This window comes from Epinephelus fuscoguttatus, linkage group LG20 (genome assembly GCF_011397635.1).
Source record: "Epinephelus fuscoguttatus linkage group LG20, E.fuscoguttatus.final_Chr_v1".
Lineage (NCBI taxonomy): Eukaryota > Metazoa > Chordata > Actinopteri > Perciformes > Serranidae > Epinephelus > Epinephelus fuscoguttatus.
This window is the reverse complement of record NC_064771.1, coordinates 25384539-25409825: the sequence shown is the minus strand read 5'-3', so window position 1 is coordinate 25409825 and position 25287 is coordinate 25384539. Positions and strand designations below refer to the sequence as shown.

At 41.2% G+C, this 25287-nt stretch overlaps 1 protein-coding gene across 1 annotated transcript; it reads right to left on the bottom strand.

The window, feature by feature from the left end:
* Positions 1–9314: 9314 nt before the first annotated feature.
* LOC125881140 (G-protein coupled receptor 26-like) lies at positions 9315–23912 on the bottom strand. The gene is made up of 3 exons (XM_049564163.1): positions 22854–23912; positions 19115–19228; positions 9315–10469 (listed from the first exon to the last, which is right to left on the bottom strand). Exons 1-3 carry the CDS (start codon positions 23519–23521, stop codon positions 10241–10243), a joined length of 1011 nt encoding a protein of 336 aa, XP_049420120.1. The 5' UTR covers positions 23522–23912; the 3' UTR covers positions 9315–10240.
* Positions 23913–25287: the final 1375 nt, after the last annotated feature.

Here is a 25287-nt window from a genome sequence, read left to right as displayed (position 1 = left end):
ATGAATTATTAATAAATATCATTGAGCCAGTCTGCACAATATTAGGATGCTGGAACTGGAATATTTTACTGAAATGTAGCCTTCATTCAGTTTTTTTAATTACGTGTGTGTCTCTTCTGTTATAACATAACAATCTGAAGCACAGACAATGGACATAGCCTCCGTGACAACACCCACTGGTTTGTGCACTTCCGTTCTGAAGCCTCCAGTCATTTTGACTGCCACCATCTTGTTTTTTTTGAGCCAGGAGGGACCATATCTGGACGAGAGGGTGGAGCTGTGGAGGAGCGAGGGGTGGATCTGACTCAGACAGTAGCCACGCTTCGCAGACAGCCTGTCACTCAAGTGGCTCTGCTCTTAAATATGCATAACTGTACCTCCAGTACAATTGTCATAAATGTTGAAATTAGCTTTAGTGACCAAAACTGTTTTTGTACCAGGCTGTAAACATGTTTATCTCTGCTACTCTGTTTTGGAGCCAGCCTCAAGTGGCCATTTGAGGAACTGCACTTCCACATTTGCTTCATTTTTCAGCCTTGGACGTTGCTGTTTGGTCTGAAATCACTCCCTATTCAGTATTCAGTGCACCATATTTACTGTCCACCATTTTATCCGAGTAAACATCTGGTGTAAATTCATCTACAATATAGTGCCCTCAATATTTGTTTGTTTGTTTTGCCCTCAGCAAAACAAACAAACAAATAAGACTCCTTGGCGGAAGTCCAGAATGACACATCAGAGCAGCAGCCACACATGTGTCAAAGCCGCACGGTGTCCACACAGTCAAACAGAAATCATCGGGTGACACATGGGGGAGAAACAAGAGCGCGAGTGGGATAATGAGCACCACATGCTTGTTGTTTATTGATTTACGAATCACATAGTCATGCTGAATCCTCCATCACAATCCTTACAGATTCTCTTACATGTTGTTCAGATGTGGAGACAAAAGCCAAGGTGAACTTTGTTGGGGTTGTTTGGAGTTTGGATGAAACAAAGCAGCATTCATGGTCTTTGTTTCAAGGTCTTTCATATTTATGGTTTTGTGGTTTTGCAGCGAAAAAAAAAAAAATCCAACAAACATTCATTCTTTGCTATCACTGGCTTTTTCATAGCCTTTTTTTTCTTGTGGTTTTCGAAGTACCTGTCAAAAGAGATGTTATTCTATGCCTTTTTCACCAATGACAGGATAAATGTGTCATTTTACATTCACACATTTAAGAAGAAAATGATCTTCACTGCACACCTGTAACAAATCACTTGAAAGCATGACGCTTTCTCGGGATTCAGACTTTCAGAGCTTTGAAGTTAACCTGTCTCGATGTCAAAGGGTTATGAGGAGGAAAAACAACAAACATTCCTTTGTTTTACAGAGCGAGGTGTCCACTTTTCACTCTAAGCTGTGCTTTATTTCTCAGTTGACAGAGTGGGCTGAGGCCAACCATGATTAAGCCGCGTGTCATGGTCAGTGCCACCCACCTGAAGATAATCACCGGCTCCTGGGGTGTGAATCAGTGTACAGAATCTCAGACGAGGCCAACACAGCCAGGCGCTGATGTTGTTTCATTACCACCTGCGCTGTGGTGTGAACAGAAAAATCGCTTCCCTCTGGCTCCGACTGATTGCAGGTGGAAACAGTCCGAATTGCTGCAGATAGAAAAGCTGAAAGTCATATCACTCTTGTCAACCCCCCTCTACCATCCTTGGTTCTTAAAGATGTGATTATGGCACTGATTTATCACTGGGCAGATGCAGGCGAGTAAGTTTCAACTGCTCACCAACTTTTTTGGAGCAGTGAGTGGATCTTAACAGTTGTGTTATTTGTTTTCCTCTGATCATGAAATCATCTGAACAAACTGAAACCAACAATAAATTCATCCAATGTGTTGTCTGTGTAGCCACAGCCTGATATAGGTTATACTTCTGAGCCATAGAGCACCACTGTTGTCCAAAAATTATTAAAGTGTAAGATGTACATGTAAGTATCATAAACATTTGTTTGCCACAGAGCTTATTTTCAGCAGTGATCCAAAATCCAATGGAAAAATCTCACAGGCTTTTTGACGAGGGAACCAGGGCGAAGCTAACTTCCATGTCTGCCTACAGAAAGACGTCATCCCTGAAGCACTCTATACACTCTCCAAAATGGCTCTTCCCAAAGGGCTGAAGTTCTACCCAGAACCATTTGCATCTGTAGGCAGCTTTTTGGAAGAAAGAACTCTTCAAGGATTGTTGAAACTCCCCAAATATTTAAATGTTTACCCATGTTTTAAACAGTATTTTAAATGTAGATGTATCTGGAATCCAAGAGAGATCTATGGGTAATGTAGTCAATTACTTTTTTTACATCTCAGTTCTAGATGAAACCCTTGGAATATAAAAGGGTTTTCTGTGGAAGCTCCTGGGTGGGTTCTTGTTAGCACCCGTAGACGGTGAAACCACTTCACCATAAAATACACTGCTTAAAAAAAATTAATGGAACATTTAAATCACACATCAGATCTTGATGAACAAATAATTCAAGTTGAAAATCTTTACTGATGTACATTGTATAATTTGTCGAGAACAAAATGACGTAACAACGGTCAATGGAAACCAAAATCGTCAACCCAGTGAGGGCTGGATTCAAAATCACACCGAAAATCAAAGTAAAAAAGTGAAATCACAGGCTGATCCAACTTGTGTGAAGTTTATTACAGCAACTCATAATGTGACTCAGTAGTCTGTGGCAGTACATGACTCTTTCAGGCCTGTCACATGTGCTCAGTGTGAACCTGCTCTCATCTGTCGAATGGTGGATCTGCCAGTTATGGTGTTCTCTGGTGAATGCCAGCTGAACTGCACAGTGCTGGGCTGTGAGCACAGGTCCCCCTAGAGGATGTCGGGCCGTCGTGCCACCCTCATGCAGTCTGTTTCTGACAGTGTGGTCAGAAACACGCACACCACCAGCCTGCTGGAGGTCATTCTGTAGGGCTCCTCCTCACACAAAGGAGCAGATACTAGTCCTGCTGCTGGGTTGATGCCCTTCTATGGCCTTGTCCAGCTCCTGGTATCTACTCCATCCTCCTAAGACTGTGCTGGGAGACATAGCAAACCTTTTTGCGACTACACATATAGATGTGTCATCCTGGAGGAGCTGGACTACCTGTGCAGCCTGACTGGGCTGCAGGTCCCGCCTCATGCTACCAGTAGTGACAAGGACACGAGCAGAACACAAAACTAGAGAAGAATCAGTCAGGAAGGATGAGGAGAGAGCAACTGTCTGTGGACACCACATGTAAAACCATTACCTTTCTGGGGGTTGTCTTGCTTTTGCCTCTCCACTGAACCTGTTGTCACTTTGATTTGCACCAAAGCAGCTGAAACTGATTCACAATGACTTGTGCTTCCTAAATGGACACATTGATATCCTTAAAGTTTAACTGACTTGGTGTTACACTGTGACCATTAAGACCTAGTCCAAACGGACCCGTGTACTTCTGAAACTTTTTTGGGCTCCACTTTCCAAAAGAAATTCGTCCACACAAGTGGTGTGATAAAAAAATACGATATCCACACGAAACCACAAAACCTGTTACCAAGTGAATTAATACTAGGGCTGTACCCAAATATTCGGATATTCGAATATTAGTTTCTATGGGTAGGTATTCATTATGAAAATTTGGTATTCGATATTCGTTTTTTAATTTACTTATTTTTTTTATTTATTTATTTTTTTAAAATATTTTTTTGGTGCTAAATGCAGTCTTTTTGTTGTTGGTAAATGTAGGTTATCAATAAAAATCAAAACTTTTAAATTGCATTGTTAAAAATGTGAAAATATAGCATCCTACCAACGGAGCTTGTGCGCACGGCAGGCTTGAGCGCATCCGTCTGAGGCTGTGGATCAATGCCAAGTTTTACCACTTTGTCACTATTCCCTCTAAGTTGTAGCTGTTTTTTTGTTACCTTTTGAATTTAATATGAATTACAGAACCGTTTTTGTCAACATTTGTTTCCCCCATTTTGTACACTAAATTATTGTTTAAAGTTTCAACAAGTTTCTTTTGGAGTGCGTGACACAAGTGTGTTTTGAAAACGACCACGGTCTGTCACCTGCTCAACGTATCAGTACCTTTGGATGCCATGACATGTCACCGCTGTGCAAAACTCCGCAATACAATTAGGTCCTGAAAAAAAACCCAGGAGTGCTTTGGAAGGAGTCTTTGAAAGGAGCCGAGGTGCCTGAACGACAAACTACACTACCACGAAAGCAGCAACGGGCCTGTCAACGGAGGTCTGACCCGGCCGGATCCAGAACCTCCGTTGACAGGCCCATTGCTGCTTTCGTGGTAGTGTCATTGGGGTAGCTAGCAACAGGAGCAGCCTCCTTCGTTGGTCATTAGGTCGAACAGCTGGATATGCCATCACAAATAAAGTTAGCACCAGCATGTTTGTTTGGTCTGCCATTTCACTAGCTATTTACCGTCGCTCTGACGTCAAACAGTGGAGACAGGTAATAAAATACTGCGGTTATCCCATCTACACGCAACCGCTGGTTCTGGAGTCTTCCAAAAACTTCACCCTGGACTCGCGGTTTCGGGGGCTCAAAAGTGCGGTTGCGTGTGGCCAAACAGCCAAATCGCATAGAATAATACATGGTTTCAGAGGTACACGGGTCTGTGTGGACTAGGCCTAAGTGTTACCTTAAATTTTGTGAGCAGTAGTTCTTTGTAGAACCTCCCATTGTGGGTTCTGGGTGAAACCTTTTACACATGGTTCTAGGTATAACCTTTTATGTTGGGTCTTAGGTAGATCCCACTGATAGGGTTCCAGGTTGAACCTTTATTAAAGCCTCTACCAGGAGCCAAAAAGGGGTCCTCTATGGGGACAAGCTGAAGAACCTTATGTGGTTCTAGTGAGCACCTTTATTTCTAGGAGTGTAGGACCTGAGAGGACCCATTTGTCTTCCAGAGAGACAGAAAACTTCTGGAACAAGTTTCATGTTTTTGTTTAAATAAGCTGCCAAAAAGCAAATAATGGATGCCATGGGAACAGAGGTTGGAGCGGTGTTTCTGTGGGGTTGTTTTGGAGGTTTCTCTTTACACAGCTTTAAATACTGGCAGCAGGTTTTTCTGGAGAATTTGCACAACAGCACCAGAACACTTTGGTAAAGTCTGCAGTTTACTTTAATCATCATGGTCAACATCTGAAACAGTCATCCTCCTCATTTTCACCAACAATACAATAATGATAACCAGTGAAACCAAATATCTAATATCATCATCATCAGGTGGAAACAGCAGTCGTCATCACCTGCCATCACATTGCCACTGTCATCAGCTGTTTGTCAGCTTAGCCATCTGTAGCAGCAGCAGCAGCAGCAGCAGCATCGAACCAGTGGTTTAATAAATTAGGAAGTACATAACAAAACAGTTCAGGCAGTCAAGTCTGTCACCAAACCAAAATGAGGTATATTACACTCACTTCATTGTCACCTACCAACAACAGTTCAAACTAAATCATTTGCATGTGAAGCAGCACATTCTGTAACACTCAAACAAATACAGTGTCGTCATAAGTTACATATCAAAAAGACACAAAAATACTTTTCACGTTGTCATTTATCTAAATCTGTCAACATATTATATTATTTAGCTTGTTTTTCACCAGTAACCATCATGTATGAGAAAAATAACTACTTTACTTCAGTGCAAAACATCAGCGATAAATTACCATAAGCAGAGTTAGGGTACAGGAATACAGATTCTAGATGACTGTGTGTTAATGAACAGAGGTGAATAAGGCAATGCTTGACTCTGTATTGTTCAAGATATTCATATGCCATTGTGAATGGAAAAACTCTAAACCATCATATGTTACAGAATTTAAGGCATCGGTTGTCTTGGAGTGTCATACAGTACTTCGCAATGCATCATATATCCAAGACAACCATTTCTCCTCTGTATGATTATACATTTTTAAAGGGACAGTACACCCCAAAATCAAAAACACATATTTGTCCTCTTACCTGTAGAGCTGTTTTTCAGTCTAGACTGTTTTGGTGTGAGTTTACGAGTATTGGAGATATCGACTGTAGAGATGTCTGCCTTCCCTCCAGTATAATGGAACTAGATGGCACTCGACTTGTGGTGCTCAAAACGCCAAAAAACTACATTTGAAAAACTCAACAGCAATGTTTCTTTCAAGAAATCATGACCCGGTTACTCAAGATAATCCACAGATCTTGTTGTGAGCAGTTTCATGTTGGTATTATCTTCTTTCTACTTAACTACACCCACCAAATATATCACTGCGCAAAAGGAAGAGTGCATCTACTGCTAGCTCACCTAGCACCACTGAGCTAGCTAATGTTACAGCTCAGTCGAGGAGGATGCTATTAATGTTTACATCTCAAGCTGTTACAAGCATGAACGTCACACCCATGAGTAAACAGACACATCTTCAGCACAGTGATAATGTTTGGTGGGTATACTTCGGAAGAAAGAAAATAGTTGAGCTAGCCTCCTGTCCCAGAGTCCTGCATCAGGTTGTTTTGTTTTTTTGTCTTTATTTTATTTCCAGGTTTGGTTCTAGGTAAAAAAGGACATGCAGTTGTATTTGTGGTGTTGGATGATGAATATATAAAACAAAATGACACTAATAATAATAATTTAATCAATGTTTTAAAGTTTTAATCCTCTGATTGCTGACTTTGCGTGTTGGCTCTGTCCTCTGCGTCAGCTTGAATATGAGAGTCACTTCAGTCAGGTGCTTTACTGATAAGCACATTAACTGTTATGGCAAGGTGGAGCAGTGGTCAGCATTGTCACCTCACAAGGTGGGGGGTTCGAACCCCAGGGTTTGGGAGCACTTCACTGTGGAGTTTGCATGTTCTCCCCATGTCAGCGTGGGTTTACTCCAGGTACTCCGGCTTCCTCCCACGGTCCAAAGACATGCAGGGTAACTGGTGACTCTAAATTGTCCGTAGGTGTGAATGCGAGTGTGAATGGTTGTCTGTCTCTATGTGTCAGCCCTGTGATAGTCTGGTGACCTGTCCAGGACGTACCTCGCCCCTCACCCAACGACAGCCGAGATAGGCTCCAGCCCCCCTGTGACCCCCAACAGGATAAGCGGCTACGGAAAATGAATGAGTGATTATGATGGGATTAGTGGTTTTGGGTTTTGCATCAGTGGGTCAGGTTGGGTTGCAGATCTAATCGGTCCAGGTGGCGTGGCAGGTGTGGTATTACACATTGTGTTTCCAGTTTGGGAGCGGGTCTTAAAAATCAGAACTGTGCATAACTCTGTTTTGTCCATGAGTAGATGTACTCTTCCTTCCTCACAGTGATACAGTTGGTGGGTGTGGATTATCTTGAGTAACCAGGTCAGGATTTCTGGAGAGAGACATTGCTGTTGAGTGTTCTAATGTATATATAAATATGTATTTTTTTTGGCACTTGGAGCACCACAAGCCGAGTGCCATCTACTTCCATTGTATTCCAGAGAAGACATCTCTACAGCCGATGTCTCCAACACTCAGCAACTCATATCAAAACAGTCTAGATGGATAAATAGCACTACATGTAAGGGGAAGAATGATTTGGGGGTGAACTGTCCCTTTAAATGCCTGACCACAAAATAAAATATGTATCAATTAGTAATTACATAAATATTTTATCTATCTTTTCTTGTGGTTTAAGAAAAGAAATGATCTGCAGCTACTCATATTTGGCTCACTGGGCATTAATGATAGTTTTGGCACTGTGTGACACATACAGTATCTCACTGTTGGCCCCCATTAAAAACCTTTGCAATATTCTGTATTCTCCGTTTTCTGAACTAAGGCGCTGAAGCTCCTCTATCTTCTGTGTGTCAGCTCTATAACAAGTGGAGCCCAGTTGAAGCCCTCTGATACAGAGCTGCCTGTCTTCTGATACAGAACAGAAATGGATATAATAAGTACAACATGTAAGTGAGTCAGATAACACTTTGTCCGTCAAGAGGGCTCTTGGGCTTAGGTCTGCAAGAACTGCCTGTAGGGCTGATATATACAGAATATGTTTCTATTCAAGGTGAGAGCAAAAAGGTGCAGCCCAGTCTCTGGAAAAATGTTGGCTTTGAACATTTCTGCAAACCACAGATACATTACATTTACACGCTTTATATGCATCATATAAACCTTTCTAAAATGACGTTGTGGATGAGTTGACTCTGTCATCGGAAGGTGGATGGGAAGGTGAATGGCATGACACCTTGGTGAAACGTCTGCCAAGCTTAAGTCCACTGTTTGACACCAACAAATAACAAAACCAGCTGTGATTTAGTGTTTCCAGTGACATTTTGGGCTCCAAATGTTGGTGTTTTTTAGCGACCCTTCACTGTTTTTCCAGCGGGGATAGTGGCTCAAAAAAATGTGTTTTTTTTACCAAGATATTGCTGCTTTTTCAGGGGAGATTATGCCCCCAAAACTGAGCATTTTAACCCAAAACATGATCTTTTGCTAACCATTTCCAGATGGTTTTTGTGCCTAACCACGTGTCAACCATAGCGTTGAAACATAAAGTTACAACATATGAAGTTTTAGTGAAAATTCAGTCAGGAAGACAATACTGTTTCTATGCTACAGCTGTAACTTTCATCTTCACCCTGCCATTCTCTCCTTGCACGCATACTCATTCTCTATCTCTGGCTGTCAGTGTTCGGGGCTGTCAATTGAGTCATCAGCCGATCCACAATCAACCAATAGCACAGCGATACATCTCCTCCGTCAGCCTATCATCTCATTGCTTATTTCAAATATGGTTCTTTTCTGCTGCAGCCGTGCGCACCCTCCATCTCCCCATCATCGCCTAGTCTTCTCAGATGCAGCCGCTATGTGCCTCATCAGCCATCGACCAAAGTCATCGGCCACCACCTCCACCAGTGTCTAGACTCCATTGGGGGATTTACCTTGCTGCCACTCAGATGTCCCATGATCACAAATAATCTCCCTCAAATCTGTTAATCTGTACCCTTATATTATGCATTAAACTTCATCTTTATTTCCTTCTTCTGTCTCTCCTGACTGAAATCCACTATAGAATAATGTACAAATGTAATGTATCTGTGGTTTGCAGAGACGTACAATGCCAACATCTATTCTGGTGATTGGGTTGGATATTGCCATCTTCTATAAACATCCATCTCTTTAAAAACAGACACGCTGATTGCCAAGTATCTTTCCTAAAAACACTGTAGATGAATCTTTAGCTTTTCATGGACGGCTGTCATTGCTATTCAATATCACATGATGTCAAAATAAAGACATCATACACATTTGCTTTTCCTGTCCATCTCCCTCAAACGTGTGAGAAAGCATGAGGCGGTCTCTACTCCTCTCTGTGAGCACAAAACCCGGCCAAGTACAGTTGATCACGCTCCACTTGACTAAACAACCTGAGGGGCACATGTCAGTCATGACAGCAAAGGCAGCCGGTTTGAAGGCCTATTTCTCCCATTAAAACTCCACTTGGCCGGGTCGGTAAGTCCTTCAGAAACGATGGCAATGTGAAACCCAGAAAAACTCATAATCTTGCTTTTTCCTTCGTTGACCGTTACACTACAAGGCAACGTACTACAAAAATAAAAGTACCTTAAAATTTGTTAAATCGGGAGTGTGTTTTACCCCATCAAGTCTGAAATAACCTGAGCCGAACTGTGCAGCGGCACCTTCTCTTCGTCTGCGATACAATTTGGGGACTGTCAAGTTTTGGTTAGGCTAGTTGTCAGTGCTACATACAGTGCCAGTGTATCACTTGCAAACACATTGCACAGACTAAAACAGACATACAGCCATTCCCTATCCTTTTATGTAAAGATAATATGAGTATATACTACAGTAATGTCTAACAAAAGCAATATCAGACTGAAAGCTACCCCGGTTAGAATAATGAGGCTATGAACTGGCCGTTCTTCTTGGGTGAGCACATCTGTGTCTCCAGGTGGATGTGAAATCTGCCGTTGCTTATTGTCCTCACAAGTTCACTGCACTCATCTGCTGTTCTGGGGACTCAGTATGCAAGCACAGTGGTATTCCTGCGCAGGGATTTGCCCTTGTCTGTAGTCACTTTTTTTTTCTTTTTGGCATGTCAGACCAAATTTAAGCAGACGTGGACAGGAACAACCAATATTTGTTCTCTTCTTCGTGGACGATAAATCAGCCACATATTTTCCTGACAGTTGCCGGGTCGACCCTCAGACCGTATCAGCCCACTCCCTGTCACTCTGCGGCGGGTATGCTGTGGACTTGGTTCTCGTGCCCGCGCCCGGATGCGTTCAAGGAGCTACGCTTCAGCAGCCTGTTGATGATGTCAGCGCACGTCTTCTTGTACTGGTGTCGGAGCAGGGAGTACACGAAGGGGTCGCAGGCTGCCTTGCTGTAAGCTAAGCACTTGGAGACGATTCCCCAGTGGGGGTTGATAGGCACCGCTGGAAATAACTCCACGATCCTGCAGCCAAGCATAAAGAGGGGTGGGGGGTGGGGGGGGGCAGGGGGAAGGCAAGTCAACATGCTGGAAAAGGCATGCATGCCCTGAGCTTATTATGCAGAAATGGAAATACATTTGCAAGACAGTGGGCCCCATGTACCAACGCTCTCGTAAATTTACATTATATTATCTTAACAGGAGAAAAAAATGAGAAGTTCTTAACGTTCTTAACTGTCCCAATGTGCTCTTATCCAGGCGTGCTAAATGATGAATCCTACTTGATCAAAAATTGGAGAAGCGTGGCCGAATGTTTGTTATTAGCATAGGTAACACCGCCTCAGTGCCATATAAGGGCAGGTATTGTGTCATGAGCATGACACATGACAAATAATTGGAAAGGTGCCACCAACTCCTACTCATGGTACTAGAAAAATGTATAAATAAATTAATAAATCAGTAAGTAATAATAATAATAATAATAATAATAATAATAATAATAATAAAAGCAGCAAGTCTTCATATTTGAGAGGCTGGAGCCATGAAAAAATATCAAAAAATACAAAATAATTTATTCAATTGAATAGTTTGTTTCAAATATAAAGTTTATTCATGGTTTTTCTAGTTTCTAGTTAAAAAAAAAAAAAGAAAAGAAAAAGCTGGAGCCGTGAAATGTGTTTGCAGAAAAAAATCTTAAACATTTACCAAAATTATTGCAAATGCAAATTATTTTTCTAAACAACTGAATAATCATCTCAGCTGCTATTGCTATATTTGCATATGGTTTATGCGCAAAAATCTTTATTGTAAAGTAATTAGTAACTAAAATCATCAAATAAGTATAGTGGAGTAAAAAGTGCAATATTTTCTACAGGAATAAAGTGAAGTAAAAGCAAAAGGTGGCGTGAAATTATTACTCAGGTAAAGTAAAAGTACTTCAAATTCACACTTTAGTAAATGTATTTTGTTACGTTCCACCTCTGATCAGCAGAGGGACACACGTAACTTAATTTATTTAATTGGAATTGGAATCAATGGACCAAGTATAGTAATATTTTCTAAAATATCTTCTAAAACATTATTAAAATCAAATTATATGATATTCAAGCATTTTTATACTCAAATTTCCTCAGTTTTAAAACTTTGGATTTCTCGTGTTGGACTGATTTGTGTACAGTAAAAATGTACACTTGGGCAGTGACTTCCGTGTCAGACACTGACAAAAAAAGCTATCCTGTTTTGTTAGTATGATATGCAGCCGGGTGCCATCAGTGAGTAACAGTGCTTGACAGTGTCAGGAGGAATGGCGTCCAGAAAACAACGTAAGTGAAGAGGTGAAAAGTGTGAGTGGGGCGGGTGGAAGAATAGGTGGATGGGTCCAACAATCACCAACAGTCACCTGAGAGGCCAGTGTCTACTTCCCATATTATCCCATATTCCCAAACATAAAGCCAAACCCTGTGATTTTTGTTGTACTCACTTTGGTGTACTGACATAGTACATTTATTTTGAAAGAGACTGTATGCGAACTGTACATCACCTGTGAAAACGGAAGTGTATTTTGAAAAGACACAACGCATGTAACAGGCTAAAGATGACACGGTGTCCCAGAACGTCGACAACCAACGCACCCAGGGTACCTTGCACGTTGTATGTAGACGTGGAAAGTCCATGACCTAGCGGCACTATGTCACAAGGTCAGAGTGACAATGTGTTACAAAACCTGGATTGTTTTTCTTATCTTAGTAAGAGTGTTCTCAACTACTCTTCAGATTTTCTTTTAGCTATGAGAAGGGCAAACTTAAGAAAATACCAGAAATCAGTAGGTATTAAAAAATATATGTGAACAAAAATAAGAGATTTTTTTGTATATAGCTTCCTGCATGAGGCCCACTGTTGCCTTTAACTTATTATATTTTATTGCTGGTAGCAGGGTGCTTCTTTACTACTGCAGTTACGTAAAGACCTAGTGTTTATTTCCATACAGAGCCATCTAAGTAAGCGCTTAGTCTGTCTTAAGTTATTAAAATGTAGGCAGCTGTCAGGTGAAACTACATGTAGAGTTCCCCCCTCTTTCCCTCATGTGTGTAAATTCACAGCGAGAGCCTACTTTTCATCTCATTTCTCATTTACTGCCAGCAGCATTTCATGTGAGAAAAGGCAAAAGCAGAACCACCGGAAAAATAAAACAGACCTGTCTTAGCAATAATGAGCACCTGGAAACGAGCCAGTCAACTCTGTTTGTTATTTAATACAGTATTCAACTGAGGGCCAGCCAGCGAACAATAAAGCACTGTGAGTTCTTGGGGGAAAGTACTGTTCTGTATTTCTAATACTGTATGTCTGATTTAAAGAACCTGAAGGCTGTTGTTTGCATCTCACCGTGATCTCAGCCGTGCTTACGAAGACATTAAATTGGTGCTTTCACGCTAATTTTTGTGACGTGTTAAAACATTTTACCGTACGTTGTGTCATAAAAGGCATTAAAAAAAAAATGCTGAACCTCTTGGCTTGCACTCTGTATGATTACTCTGTCCGCAATCAAGCTCTGTCAGCACATTAACACTGGCCTCACATGGGCCAGTCGCCATCACTGGCATTTGCCCACACACTGCGCAGCACCGGAGCGAACAGGAGGTTAAGTCAGCTGCCACAGCGCACAGCGGGGCTTTTACTATACACATGATGACCCTGACAACAAATGAGCATCAGAGAGGCAGCCAAGGAGCTTTTAGCGTAATATATTTAGATGAGTAAACTGCCATTTGCAGAATGAGAGCATGTACTGTGCCGCTGCGGTCATTCATTACCCAGTTTACTGAAAACACAATAAAACAACAATAAAACATTGAATATTTAACTTTACTTATGGCAACCTGCTTTCATTTCAGAAACAACTTCCTCCAGTTTTTTAATTAGAGATGTTATTGGGCAATATTTACTATATAAAGTCATTTCATATCCTACCACACAGTCATCTAATCTCCATCTTCATCACCTCAACAGCTTATGAGCAGTGGTGAATTTTAATTAAGATGTAGGGGTACTAAATTATGGAACCCATTTCTCATTAAAGTGATATTTTAAAGGGTCAAGCCACTTAGATTATGAGGCAAATAATCCGTGCTACATACTTATACTATGCATTTTTTGGTGTATATTTTGTCCCCACTGGAAAAGGCAAGACAATAAAGTATACTCAAACTCAGATGTTGTAGGCGGTACAATTTCCTACGAAAAGTACCAACATGTGTACATATCCAACGTAATCATGCGCCAGTAATTAGTGTATAACCCATATTCAGATTCAGATTTCTTTGTCATTCTAATGCTCCCGAAAAGCATCTAAAGCACTAATCCATGTAAAAACAAGATGGCAGCCATCTCTGCCAAGTCAGTCTGCAGCCAACCTGATACCAAAGTGGACAAGGTTCAAAACCTGATCACATTTTATGGTTGAAACTTGTTTATTTATGATTAATAATGTTTATAGTTTGATATGGAATATAAATGTGACTAATTTTAGTAACAGGAACAAGCTAAGACACTGTTAATTAGGAAGCACTCGTTTGAGGACACTGGGACTTAATTACCATAGACAGTGTTTAGTTTTCACCCTGGGGTTTGAACCAGGAAATTTCTTGCTGTGAGTTGATAGTGCTAACCACTGTACCACTGTGCCGCTCTAATACACTAACAGCGAGGAGAAATTAAATAATTACATACCAAACAAAATTTCAGGTCACATGACCAATGTGCTGACGGGAGCAAAGAAAGAAGCGGTTAGCATAGGGAGGGAGGTTGGGGAGGTGGATGGGTCTCAAGATGATCCTGTTGCTCAGGACAGTGTGAGCGAACTTTTAGTGATTTTACGATACGTCCTCACCATGTTTTTTTCTAAACCTAACCTCTGTAACTTTAAATTAAATATGCAACTTTATGTTAAGTGCGTAACATCATACATGGGGCACTAACTCATAGGATATCATATGAACCATTGTGTGAAGATGGAGCACTTTCCCCCCCCCATTTACGGCAGCTATATGCAATATTTTTCAAGCCAGTTTAGATAATAGGATGCCCGAAAATCTGGCTTCATTTGGGAAACACATGATAGTCGCTTAAGAAAAAAATCATCCTTCAGAGCCTACATCCAGTCTTGTCTTCATCAGTTTAAAACCATGACACAACAAATGCTGAGGATGACTCATTTTCGCTCCTGCCACCTAACGAGAGGCAGGAATTGACTGATGATACTATTTATAGTTACATAACACAGGTAGGGTGGGAATTAATTTGGATTAAACAACGTCACAAGTTCACAGAATAAATATTTAGCTGACAAATGTGCTACATTTAAATCTCTGGGCTCAAACCAGACAATATTTGGATTAAACACAGTCAATTTCTTAGACTGCTCTTGTTTGATATTCTCCCACAATGCAATGCCAAAAGGAAATGGAAGACCTTCTCATAGTCCTAAAATAACTAAAATGAACTGCAGATGTCAAACTTAAAGTCATCTTTCACAGTTGCAGTTCAGTGGATGTCTGATGTTGCACATTTTGGGTCACTTCCTGTTGGTAAAAAGCACTTAAGTGTATTTATATTTTTGCATACTCACTTTGATGATTAGTATTTGGTACACACTGCACAGCATCAGCATGTACACAGCTCCTGATATCAACATTCTTAATCATAACATAATAACAGGAAATTACGTCAGTTGTTCAACAGACAATGATGTTATAAGGCCTCAAAAATCTTTTTCCGAAATAGTTACTCTGTGTTTTCTGGGAGCAGTTTCACGACCATCCACTGTGTATATATTGTCAGTATTCAGGTGGTATGTAGTGCTGTCTTTGGGCAACACTCAAAGAAATTATTTGGTCTATTATCAGGTTTAAAAACTAAACTAAGTCATGTAATTCTAACATAAACAAAAAAAAGTAACATTGATGTAATAAACTAAAATAAAAACTGAGATGAATAGACTGAGTTTTTGTATAAGTGTATGCTTTGTATACACTATTGTATAAATACAAAGTGTATGTAGTGTATAGAAACTTTATATATTTTTATTTTTATCAAATATCTATGTTTTGTCATATTTTAATGCTTATTTATCACCCTTTCCTTTTTTCTCTTGCTTCTGACTTTTGAGCTGCTGTAATGTGGGAATTTCCCTGGTCTGGGATTAATAAAGTCTAACGGTATCATATCGCATCGTATCACATCATTTGGTATCATCTCGTCTTGTCTATTCTTGTCTTGTCTTATCTTATCTTATCTCATCTCGTCTTGTCTATTCTTGTCTTATCTTACCTTATCTTGGCTTGTTTTGTCTTATCTTATCTTGTTTTGTTTTGTCTTGTCTATTCTTGTCTTATCTTATTGTACCTCATCTTATCTTGTCTATTCTTATCTTATTTTATCTTGTCTTGTCTTGTTTTATCTTACCTTATCCTGTCTTGTCTTAACTTGTCTTAACCTGTCTTATCTTGTCTTGTCTTGTCTATTCTTGTCTTATCTTATCCTGTCTTGTCTTATCTTAACTTGTCTTATCCTGTCTTGTTTTATCTCGTCTTGTCTTAACTTGTCTTATCTTATCCTGTCTTGTCTTAACTTGTCTTATTCTGCCTTATCTTGTCTTGTCTATTCTTGTCTTATCTTATCCTGTCTTAACTTGTCTTATCCTGCCTTATCTTGTCTTGTCTATTCTTGTCTTATCTTATCCTGTCTTGTCTTAACTTGTCTTATCCTGCCTTATCTTGTCTTGTCTATTCTTGTCTTATCTTATCCTGTCTTGTCTTAACTTGTCTTATCCTGCCTTATCTTGTCTTGTCTATTCTTGTCTTATCTTATCCTGTCTTAACTTGTCTTATCTTGTCTTGTCTTATCTTATCCTGTCTTGTCTTATCTTATCCTGTCTTGTCTTAACTTGTCTTATCTTATCTGTCTTGTCTTGTCTTAACTTGTCTTATCCTGCCTTATCTTGTCTTGTCTTATCTTATCCTGTCTTGTCTTGTCTTATCTTATCCTGTCTTGTCTTAACTTGTCTTATCCTGTCTTGTCTTATCTTATCCTGTCTTGTCTTATCTTATTCTGTCTTGTCTGTCTTAACTTGTCTTATCCTGCCTTGTCTTATCTTATCCTGTCTTGTCTTATCTTATCTTGTCTTGTCTTAACTTGTCTTATCCTGTCTTGTCTTATCTTATCCAGTCTTGTCTTAACTTGTCTTATCTTATTCTGTCTTGTCTTAACTTGTCTTATCCTGTCTTGTCTTGTCTTGTCTTAACTTGTCTTATCCTGTCTTGTCTTAACTTGTCTTATCCTGCCTTATCTTGTCTTGTCTTATCTTATCTTGTCTTGTCTTATCTTATCCAGTCTTGTCTTAACTTGTCTTATCTTATTCTGTCTTGTCTTGTCTTAACTTGTCTTATCCTGCCTTGTCTTATCTTATCCTGTCTTGTCTTATCTTATCCTGTCTTGTCTTAACTTGTCTTATCCTGTCTTGTCTTGTCTTGTCTTAACTTGTCTTATCCTGTCTTGTCTTAACTTGTCTTATCCTGCCTTATCTTGTCTTGTCTTATCTTATCCTGGCTTGTCTTGTCTTATCCTGTCTTGTCTTATCTTATCCTGTCTTGTCTTATCTTATCCAGTCTTGTCTTAACTTGTCTTATCTTGTCTTGTCTTAACTTGTCTTATTCTGTCTTGTCTTATCCTGTCTTGTCTTATCTTATCCTGTCTTGTCTTAACTTGTCTTATCTTGTCTTGTCTTAACTTAACTTGTCTTATTCTGTCTTGTCTTGTCTTAACTTGTCTTATCCTGCCTTGTCTTATCTTATCCTGTCTTGTCTTATCTTATCCTGTCTTGTCTTAACTTGTCTTATCCTGTCTTGTCTTGTCTTGTCTTAACTTGTCTTATCCTGTCTTGTCTTAACTTGTCTTATCCTGTCTTGTCTTATCTTATCCTGGCTTGTCTTGTCTTATCCTGTCTTGTCTTATCTTATCCTGTCTTGTCTTATCTTATCCAGTCTTGTCTTAACTTGTCTTATCTTGTCTTGTCTTAACTTAACTTGTCTTATCCTGCCTTGTCTTATCTTATCCTGTCTTGTCTTATCTTATCCTGTCTTGTCTTAACTTGTCTTATCCTGCCTTGTCTTATCTTATCCTGTCTTGTCTTATCTTATCCTGTCTTGTCTTAACTTGTCTTATCCTGCCTTGTCTTATCTTATCCTGTCTTGTCTTAACTTGTCTTATCCTGCCTTGTCTTATCTTATCCTGTCTTGTCTTATCTTATCCTGTCTTGTCTTAACTTGTCTTATCCTGTCTTGTCTTATCTTATCCAGTCTTGTCTTAACTTGTCTTATCTTATTCTGTCTTGTCTTGTCTTAACTTGTCTTATCCTGTCTTGTCTTGTCTTGTCTTAACTTGTCTTATCCTGTCTTGTCTTAACTTGTCTTATCCTGCCTTATCTTGTCTTGTCTTTTCTTTTCCTGGCTTGTCTTGTCTTAACTTGTCTTATCCTGTCTTGTCTTATCTTGTCTATTCTTATTTTATCTTGTCTTACATTGCCTTGTTTTAGCTTATCTTATCCTGTCTTGTCTTTTATATTCTTGTCTTATCTTATTTTATCCCATCTTGTCTTGTCTTATCTCATCTTGTCTTATTTTATCTTATCTTGTCATGTCTTATCTTAACGTGTCTTATCCTGTCTTAACTAATCTCATATAACTATAGCTCATAAAATGTACCTAATTTATTTTAATAAACTTTATGTTATTACTGTTTGAATGATTTTCCCCGTTAAAGTTTTTTTTTTTTTTTTTTTTGAGGAATTGTTCCTTATCCACTGTGAGGGTTCAAGGACAGACAGATGTCGTATGCTGTACAGCCCTCTGAGGCAAATTGTGATTTATGATGTTGGGCTTTATAAATAAAATTGAATTGAATTGAAATTCTATGTATTTCAAATATGTTGATGAACATCACCATGGAGATAATTCTGGTGTAATGTGTCCAGGTTTTGACATAAGCCACCTTCTTCTGAGATGTCAGCTCCTTTCTAGTCACCCATAACAGAGGTGACTGTAGCTTTTTTTTTTTGAGATGCTTACAGCATTAGAAAAACTTTATTTAACTTTGCTTTTTGTCACGTAATCTGATCTGTTTACAGTGGAGGTGATGACTCTCCATTATTGGGTTTCTTTCTTCTCCCTGCACATTATATTTTTGTATATTTGTCATGTCCTTCATGTGATTTTAACGTACAGTTTCATGTGAGTTTCCTCTCACATGTCCACTACATCACTTATGTGTCTCACACCCTACGCCTCATGTGACATCCTCTCAGTGTCCGGTGATTGATGCGACTGGATTCCACCTAACTAACTGATGCACCCGACGAACTTGAGGAGAAAAGTGCTAATGCAGCAGCAACAGCAGAGCAGAGGCATATTACTTATCACAAGGTCAGCCAATCTCATCTTCCAACTCTGGCCGCTGTGGAGAGTAAGCAGAGAGGAGGAGGTGGTGGTGGTGGTAGGGGGGTGGGAGGGTTGACAGCAGAGGAGGGAGCTTTGGGGGATACCAGCAGAACAAAAGGGCTGCGTACACCGCAGTGTACCAGCGTGGCAGCCGTCTCCCGCCTGCATGGTGTCTCTCACCTTGTGATCACATAGGGAGCGAAGCAGAGCATGAAGGTGCCGATGAAGGTGCTGATCTTCCTCGTGGCTCTCTGCCGTCTCCTCTTCTGCTCCTCCAGGCAACGCTGGCGAACACTGGGAACATAGAGTGGGTTTATAAAGACCAGACAGTCTCTCCAGATATTTCACAAAAGACAGTGAGGAGTGGGTGTCTTGAAGGGGTTAAATACAGGAGGCTGCGCTGAGGCAAAATAATTAAAAGCCACTGATGTAACCCAGAGTGACCCAAAGTCCCCACTTCAAGAATTACAATCTCAACTCTAAATGTGTGCGTGTGTGACTTTGTGTCTGGTGCTGGTGGGCTGTGCTTTCATGATGACAAGGGCGTAGGCTTTATATCAACATTTGGAGGGATACATATAAAAAGCCAATCTCATCTTTGGGGGTTCTCCACTAGAAAACTGTGAGCAACAACACTTGATTTATGCATTCTGGTGAATTTTCATGCACCAGTTTACAGTGTAAATGTCTTTAATCTTGTCAAAATAAAAGTCTTTTACTACATTTATTTTTTGATAGCTTTGTTGCATATGACGTCATACATCAGTGCGCTGTCCAGATGGAGGGCGGACAACTGGGGGCAAAGACTATCAACACTACACAAATGCCTATGATTTGTGCTAATTAAAGCTGCTCCAATCAATCAACTTGGGGAGAAAATAAGGGCCATTTTAAGTCCTGAAAATAGTAGGACATAAAGGGAAGGGAAAAAAAACTCACTGAGGAACAGCAGCAGATGTGGATCAAAAACCTTCATCTTTGGTCTGAAAGAGCGGAGTCAACTAAATATCAAACGTGTTGAGCTGGATGCAATTACAATGTGCTGTGACAGCTTCTCCATGTTTTTAGCCACCACCCAGATAGGATTATTAGGATTATTTTTTGGCATTTTGCCTCTATTGAATAGGACAGTCTAAGTGTGAAGGAGGGAGAGTAAGGGGGATGACACGCAGCAAGGGGCTGCAGACCAGAATCAAACCTGCTGTCGCTAGAGCAAGGGCATCGCCTTTCATATATGGGCTGCCTGCTCTATCCACCAAGCCACCAGGTGCTCCATGACCCAGATTTTTAACAACCCAATCTCGCTCTGAAATCGCCAAAATCCGTTAATTCGGCAGTGACCTACGGTGTCCCTTAACATCGGCATGATATTCAGCCGGTCGCTGTTATCTGTTATAGTTTAATGGCATCAGGGGTAACAAGGGCGGGACAAGAACCAAAGTTAAGGCAGCTAAAGTCCTAGTAGGGTGGGCAGGAGTGGTGATGGATGGGACCAACAAACACCGACCCTCACCTGGGAGAGCGGTGTTCGCGTCCTGTAAGATTATAAAACCAAACCCTGTTCGTTTTTACTAACCCTAACCACTTCCTTTTGTTGCCTTAAACTAACCACGTGTTTTTGTTGCCTGAACCTAGCCACGTGTGTTAGCTGTTGGAGGAAATAAAAATGTCAATTTGCAGTGTTGTACTGACGTAGTGCTTTTATTTTGAAAGAGACTGTATGTAAACGGTAAATTTCCTGTGAAAACAAAAGTGTACTTTGAAAGAAGACAATGCATGTAACAGGCATGAGTTGACTGGGCGTCCCAGAACATCAACAACCAACACACCCAGGGTACCTTGCACGTCCATGACTAAACATTGATATGTGACGAGGGCAGAGTGAGTGTTGTTTTTAACTGTGTTTCACCAGACCTTTGGGAACGGTTCACCTAGCTGGTAGGAAATAGTAGCTAAAGTCAGCTAATGTTAGCTAGTAATGTTGACCTGACAGCGGTGCATCCACGTACAGAGCTGATACATAAAAGACAGTTCTACTCAAGCACATTTACTCACCCAGCCGAAAACAAGGCGGCAGTTGTTTCAATCGCGGACCCAACTGGATACAAAATAGTTATAGTCCACTGGACTCTTGTACACTTTTGTAAGCTTGCCGTGTAACTTTAGTAACTTTAAGAGGTCTGGAGGACGAGGTGATTTGTAACAACAACTGTGTCCACAAAATCTATTTTCTGTTTTTTAATTTTCTGACAATACCTGCTGCCTGCAGGTTCTCCAAAGTTTTATGTACTCACTTTCCATCATATACAAAACACATAGTATGGGGACTGCTCACTTCCTGCCGCCCATCTGAATTTAACGTTACAATAGTCACGTGATTGCTAGTCTCCTTATACAGACTCTACATTCAGTGAATGTAGAGTCTGTAGGCAAACCCCGGAGATCTTGCCTCCGGAAGAAGAGCGGAAGAGCCCTGGTTTCCGGTTGTAGGCTGTTTGTAGTCCACGTGATATTGCCCAATCACGTTTGAGCCGGCTGCAGTTGTTGCCAGGTTAAACGGTCCGTGCGGTGAACTAACGAGGTGGAACATAATTGACGTCACTGCAAACTCTGAATCCATCGCAATGGTTCAGCATATTTACTTATATATAAACGGAAGTCAGAAACGGAAATTTGCCTCCTCCGCCCAAATCAAACCGAAATGCCAAAAAATCAGGGGTCTGCCCCCAGAGGCTGTATCGCAGTCTGCCGGAAGTCAGACGCCGAATACAGCCGATGGGTTCTGAGAATGTGTGATTGCAAACAAGCTAATGGAGGGGACAAATTCACGTTTTAAATCAGTGGTTCCTAACTCAATGGGTCGTGGGCCCATTCTGAATGGACCGCAAATGACTCGTGAAAGTGTCAAGTAAAAACCACACGTTATTTTGAAGTATAGTGAATTTCCAGCACAAGCTTTTATTTTGAAGCGCTGTTTTCTGTTGTAGAGTGAATAAAAGACGGACAGCTACTTAACGGAGACAGCAAACTAACTCGACGACAGTATGACGCTGAATATATTAAACTGTGTGGACCTTGAACTAATGACTGAGGAGCAATTTGGACCCCGTGGGTGGACCAGCTGGGAACCACTGCTCTAAATATTGATGGGGACGTGTCCCCTCGGTCCATCCTGCAATCTACACCCATGCATGATGACACACTGCTTCAAGTAATATTTAATGAAACAGAGATCGTCAGTGTGAGTGAAAAGAGGCACGAGTTAGAACACCAGCACCTTATTGTACAGTATGTAACCAAACTCACACTGCTGGATCTCTCTCCCTCTCTCTCACACACACACACTCACACTAACACACACTGACACACACACACAGGCAGAGTACAGCAATCACTCTGGATGGCATTTCAATAGAATCAAATTTTGCATCCCCTCTGAATACTGATGACACAATTCAGATGTCAGGGCAGAGACGGCAGAGCATCATTAACTGTACTGTTGTTCAATATGAAATGGGATGATGGCTCCAGCTACGATAACTGCCTCCAGTTTTTTCCTCCTTTTTTTGATCAGAGGGGTGATTTGTACAGTTTGTTCTTTTCTTATAGGCGCTCTCCTCTGACTGAGTAATGTCTGTATTTTCTTGCCAAACGTGAAGCTAAAGCAAGGGTAAAGGTTTTGTCTCAGTTCTGGGGGAGAAACATTTGATTTTGAGCACTCTGGTGTATTTGTAAGGATCAGTTTGTGGTGTAAGTGTCTTAAATTTTATTTTTAAAAGTTCTCTGCTACTGTCATGTTTTATTGGGGGTATTGACCTGCCCCAGTACCCCGGAATCTGCACCCATGGCCTTCAGGGCCGTGAGAGGTGCTTGGATGCAGGAGTGACACAAACAGGGATAGTAAGTTAAAGGAGCTCACCTGGGGTGTATATCCACCAGCAGCACTAAAGTTTGCATTGTGATAACGTCGATCCTCTTACAGTGAAACCTCGCCACTTTAAGCACTTTGAGGTATGTGACACACAGCACTATAAAAGACAGGAGAAAGGTGAAGGAGTGGAAAAAGACGGTGAAGATAACAAACTGGGTCCGACTGCTCGCCCTCGGGTTGGACAGGGTGCAGGACGCGTAAAGCCGGTGGTATCCCACCCAGGAGAGGCAGGTGGCCACCGTGGAGAAGGACATGGAGTGCGCCCACGTGTACCCGAGCACAAACGCCGCGTCCTTGTGGCGCATTTTGGAGTGGTACCTCAGTGGGAACACCACCGCGATCCACCTGTCGATGCTCAGCGCTGCCATGCTCAGCATCGAGTTGGTGGACAGGAAGGTTTCCAGGAAGCCCACGATCTGGCAGAAGCCGTCCCCTCCCGGCTGAGCCTTGCTGACAAGTCCCACCAAAGTGAGCGGCATGTTGGCCACGGTCAGCAACAAGTTGCAGAAGGTGAGGTTGAGGTTGAACAGACCGGGCACCTGCTTGCGGATCTCCGGGTTGTACAGAAAGCAGATCAGCACCAGGATGTTGGACAGCAACGACACTATGATAATCACAACCACCAACACGGAGAGAATCACCTCCGCAGTGTCCATCCTGTGTCCAACTCACTTATCTCCACTTTTTGTGCGCATATCCAGTCTTTGTTGTGCAGCTGCAAAATGGCATTAATCACCCATAACCGTGTCCACGCATCCCCAGATCTCTCCACCGGCGGAGTTCCCCTCTTTTCTCCTCTCCACTACATTTCCTCGAGCCAGCAAAGATGATCCGGCATGATTAGAAGTATGTTTAAGGATTCGTATAAGACGATATTCCCCCTTTTTCTCCCCTATAAACTACAGGAAACCAGCTCCCGTGCCAAAGCTGCTCTATTCTGGCACTGCGTCTTGCAGTGGGGTTTTGTCGTCCTGTGATGCGCTCTCGAGGCATCACCCCTCCGCACACACTGCACAGTGTGTGGGCTACTTGATCTCTCCCCCGTCTCCTCAGAAACTGTAAAACACAAAGGACATTAATAAGAGTGAAGTGGGGATTCCTGCTAGAAAAAGAGATCCCCCAGAGAGTTTCCTTCCTGTCACATTATCCAAATTTACGCATGCAGAAAAAATGTTCTAACTAAAAATGACACATCTGATGTGAGCATAGTTTGTTCTTTTTTTTACTTGGACAAAAATATGCAATCTAATTTGAATATACATGTCATTTTATGATGTATTCAAGGTGTCTTTTCTCATTTAAAGTCTCTTAGATGTCTGACCTGGCTATGGAGGGAGGAGTGTCATAAAACAAAACAGACAACACATTAATGTAAAGACAACTGTCACTCAATATCCTGTCAAGCAAGGGCGTAGGTTTTGTTTCGGCTTTCCAAAGGGGGAGGGGGCACACATATGTAATCTCTGCAGCAAAATCTGAGCATGGATCACTTACTTTCCTGCATACTAATGAATTTTTATGCACATTTTTGTTTATAGAATTCAAATTTTTATTGATTTTGGTTACAACAGTTCGACACATTAAATGAGACGTTCAATTTTGGCAAACAAAAATAGAAATACAATACAAACAGGGTAATAGAGAGCCGTACAAGACAGTCCCAGTATGCCAAAAAAAACAAACCAATGAAAATAACAAGTTTGAATGAATAAACACATTCAAATTAATAGTGATAATAATTTAAAGAAAAAGAATATATACAAAAAAATAGTCAGGGCAAGACAAAACAAAAATCACACTTGTCAAAATAAAAGTCTTCATAGCCTTTATTGAGGGGGTGTTCACCATAACATGAATTCATGATTGCTTCGGACCATCATTTCATTCCCCCACCATGCTCTACTCAAATATCTTTAAGTCTGCCTCATCAAATTGATGAGGAGCAACATCCTCCATTTCCCTGGAAGCCCGGCTGATGACCCCACACTCCGCTGCCCCTCTGGACCTAAATGTGGAGAATCTTTCCCCTGGGATTCATCGCTGTGTGCTGCAGCACGTGAGCCACTGAGGCACTGGAGCAGAGGTGGTGGTTGTGGTTGCAGTGAGGGGAAGTGGGGCGGGGGGCGGGGGGTGCCAGAGTGAGAGTGTGTGGGCGGAAAGAGTTATTGTTACTGCAACATGCATGCACATTGTATTTGACTGTGGAGATGTGATACTACGCAGGGCCACTGTGTTTTCTTCCTTCTCTCCTGGGTGACAAAAGGTGAAAAAAAGAAGACATTTTCCTTGAAAGAGACTCATTAAAATGCCATTCTGTAATGGTGTCTGTGGAGTATAGGGGCTGATGTTAGCTCCCGATGCAAAGAGAAGGTGGCTGCAGGGGAAGGACAAAAAACCCCTGCCAGCTGGGTGTTATTTGAGC